General features: G+C 41.2%; 1 protein-coding gene across 2 annotated transcripts in view; it reads left to right on the forward strand.

Moving 5' to 3' along the window:
- The window catches only part of LOC107569677 (leucine zipper putative tumor suppressor 3-like), a 19776-nt gene extending 16367 nt beyond the window's left edge, over positions 1–3409 (forward strand). For both annotated transcript variants that reach the window (XM_016255810.1, XM_016255811.1), the window contains exons 5-7: positions 853–1083; positions 1540–2049; positions 2960–3409. In XM_016255810.1, the coding sequence (XP_016111296.1) occupies positions 853–1083; positions 1540–2049; positions 2960–3160 (942 nt within the window). In that variant the 3' untranslated portion in view covers positions 3161–3409. The remainder of the gene's footprint in view (positions 1–852; positions 1084–1539; positions 2050–2959) is intronic.
- The last annotated feature ends 150 nt before the right edge of the window (positions 3410–3559 follow it).

Here is a 3559-nt window from a genome sequence, read left to right on the forward strand (position 1 = left end):
TTAAAATAAGAACAGTCAATAAAACACAAAAAAGTGAAAAAAAAATGCAAATGTGTTGATAAATTATTGAAATATGAACGTAAAGTCTCAGTGGGGCTGACAAAAACAAACAAACTGTGAATTCCTGCTCTAGAGATAAAAGAGCATATTTTATATAAAAACGTCTGCTAAAGATTTTATGGAAGTTTACTCTAACCTTATGTACCGGTTGTAGCCGGTCAAAAGTCTGAGTAATTAAGATTTGTTCATGTTTATGCTCACCCCAAGGGATGAATTTATTTAATTAAAATTAAATAAAAAACACAGCAATATTGTGAAATATTACTACAATTCAAAATACCCATTTTCTATTGCAACATATATACAGGTGTATAGTAAAATGTAGTGTTCATCTTTGATTAATAAAAGTATTAATTTCATAATCAGAAATGTTTCTTGAGCTGCAAAGCAGCATATGAGCATGATTTCTGAAGAATTATGTGGCACTGAAGACTGGAGTAATGATGCTGAAAATTCAGCTTTGATCACAGAAATAAATTACGTTTTGCTATTTATACAACTAGAAAAAGGCTATTGTAAACGGTAATAATATTTCAAATTTTTACTGTATTTTTGATCAAATAAATGCTGCCTTGGTGAGCAGAAAAGAAACGAATTTTAATGATTCCTAACTTTTAACCAGTAGTGTTTGTTATTCATTACACTGACTGAAATTTCTGGGAGTATTTCAAGTAAACAGTTTAAGTCTAAGGAGTTCAGGAACTGATAGAGCAACATACAGCAGACTAATCTAAAGCAGCGCAGCCTATGAGACCCAGCAGTGATGGCTTTGGTTTGCTTCGTGTTGATCAGCTGTGTCAGAAAGCGGGCGAGATCTCTCTGCTGAAGCAGCAGCTGCGGGAGAGTCAGAACGAGGTTACGCAGCGCGCCGGAGAGATGGTGGCCCTCAGGGGCCAGCTGAAGGAGCTCAAGGGCCAGATAAAGGAACGCGAGGAGACCATGATCGGCCTGAAGGACTCGTACACCAACAAGAGCCGCGAGCTGGAGAGATGTGAAGGAGAACTGAAGAGAACGCTGACAGAGGTGCGCAACATAAACACACACACTCATATCCAACGCACCACACTTATATGATCCTGACTAAAGTCGTATTTAATAATAACAAACAATAAAACTATTACTAATGCTGATGCATGAGCTTAGTGCTTTGCTGAAACCTCTAACAATAAGCATTAAAGTTGACTGTGTGTTTGTGCTTGAAGACTCAAATCAAAATTAGATTTTTGCATTAAAGTATGATTTGCACACAAACTTTGTACAACACAGTTCTTACTAAGCTTATTTGTTAAAGTAAACTGCCATGCATTTGACTTCTTTTTCATTTCTATATATATATATATCTTTCAGCTGATGCATAAATCCCAGTTTTGAAAAATTGACCCATATGACTGTTTTTGTGGTCAAGGGTCACATATGTGATTTTTAAATGAAATGTCATACTCAGCACATGCTGTGAGCTCTGGTTTGTTCTCTCCGCAGGTGTCGATGTTGCGTGACAAGCTGGTGGTGTTCGAGGCCGAGGTTCTGGGTCTCAAGCGGGCTCTGAGCGAGCTGAGCTGCAGGAGTGATCACGCCGTGTGTCTGAGGGACATCAGCGGCTGCAGCAGCTTACCGTGGGCCGGCCTGCACTCGCCCCGCTCGCCCGAAGCCCTGCCCATCGACAGCTTCCTCAGCCTGCAGAGCGACGAGGCCAAAGCGCAGCGGCAGGAGGCCGGAGAGCTGCGGCGGCAGCTGGAGAGACTGCAGGGCGAGCTGCACTTGGAGCGGCAGCAGAGAGAGAGGCAGGTGCTCACCTTCGCTCAGGAGCGGCACACCTGGAAGGGAGAGAAGGAGCGAGTGCTGAAGTACCAGGCGCAGCTGCAGCTCAGCTACGTGGAGACGCTGCAGAGGAACCAGGCGCTGGAGGAACGGGTCGGCCAGCTCGGAGCCAAACTGGGCACCTCGCCCGGATCGCCCGGATCACCCGTCAGCCTCTCCATCCCCGTTCTGGTGACCCTCACTCTGTCCCCAACCTTTATCATCAATGTTGAAAACAGTTGTGCTGCCCAATATTTTTGTGGAAACTGTCATACTATTTCATAGTTTGCAGTAAAATGTGACCACAAAACCAGTCATAAGGGTCCATTTTTTTCAATGAATTATCTTTCCATTGATGTATGGTTTGTTAGGATAGGACAATATTTGTCTGAGATACAACTATTTGAAAATCTGGAATCTGAGGGTGCAAAAAAATCTAAATATTGAGAAAATCATCTTTAAAGTTGTTCAAATGAAGTTCTTAGCAATGCATATTACTAATCAAACATTAAGTTTTGATATATTTACGGTAGGAGATTTACTAAATATCTTCATGGAACATGATCTTTACTTAATATCCTAATGATTTTTGGCATAAAAGAGAAATCTATAATTGTGACCCATACAATGTATTGTTGGCTATTGCTACAAATATACCTGGTTTTGTGCTCCAGGTTCACATATTAAGAAGAAAAAATAAATAAATAAATTACTTTTATTCATCGAGGACACATTAAATTGGTCAAAAGTGACAGTAAAGACATTTATAATGTTACAAAAAATTATATTTCAAATAAATGCTGTTCTTTTGAACTTTCTATTCATCTGTGAATCCTGAAAAATAAAATGCATCACGGTTTCCACAAAAATATTGTGCAGCACGACTGTTTTCAACATTGATAATAATCAGAAATGTTTCTCGAGCAGCAGATCAGCATATTATACTGATTTCTGAAGATCATGTGACACTGAAGACTGGAGGAATGATGCTGAAAATACAGCTGCGCATCACAGAAATACATTACAGTTTAACACATATTCACATAGAAAACAGCTGTTTTAAATTCTAATAATATTTTTAAATTTTACTGTATTCTTGCAGGGCGAGAAAGAGCATGTGCTGAAGTATCAGGCGCTGGAGGAGCGGGTCGGCGTTAAACTGGGCCCCAGGCCCGGATCGCCCGTCGGTCTCTCCATCCCTGTTCCGCTGACCGCCGACGATCCCAAACCGATCCTGCATCAGCTGGCGCCTCCGTGGCCCGGACCTACTCGCCTGGAGCGGATCGAGTCCACGGAGATTTAGACGCGAGACAATCGACGCGAGACTGTTCTGTGTGAAGACTAAAGAGGGCCGAGATCAGCCTGTGTTACTGCAACACATGAAAGAATTACGCAGTTGAGAATTAAAAGTGATGCGCATTTCTCCAGCTTTTAATCTTCTGAGATCTCTTTTGGTTATCAGTGATATGGAGGGGAAATGTTTCAGTAGTCTGTGTGGGCCTTATGGGACCGGTCAAAAGCTTTGGAATAATTACAATTAATGTTTTTGAAAGAAGTCTCTTCTGCTCACCAAATAGTGATATGTGTCCCTGCAGCACAAAAGCAGTGTTGAGTCGCTGGGGGATATTTGTAGCAATAGCCAACAATACATTGTATGGGTCACAATTATACATTTCTCTTTTATGCCAAAAATCATTAGGAT

This window comes from Sinocyclocheilus grahami, unplaced genomic scaffold, assembly GCF_001515645.1.
Source record: "Sinocyclocheilus grahami isolate Dianchi unplaced genomic scaffold, SAMN03320097.WGS_v1.1 scaffold1369.1, whole genome shotgun sequence".
Taxonomy (NCBI): Eukaryota; Metazoa; Chordata; class Actinopteri; order Cypriniformes; family Cyprinidae; genus Sinocyclocheilus; species Sinocyclocheilus grahami.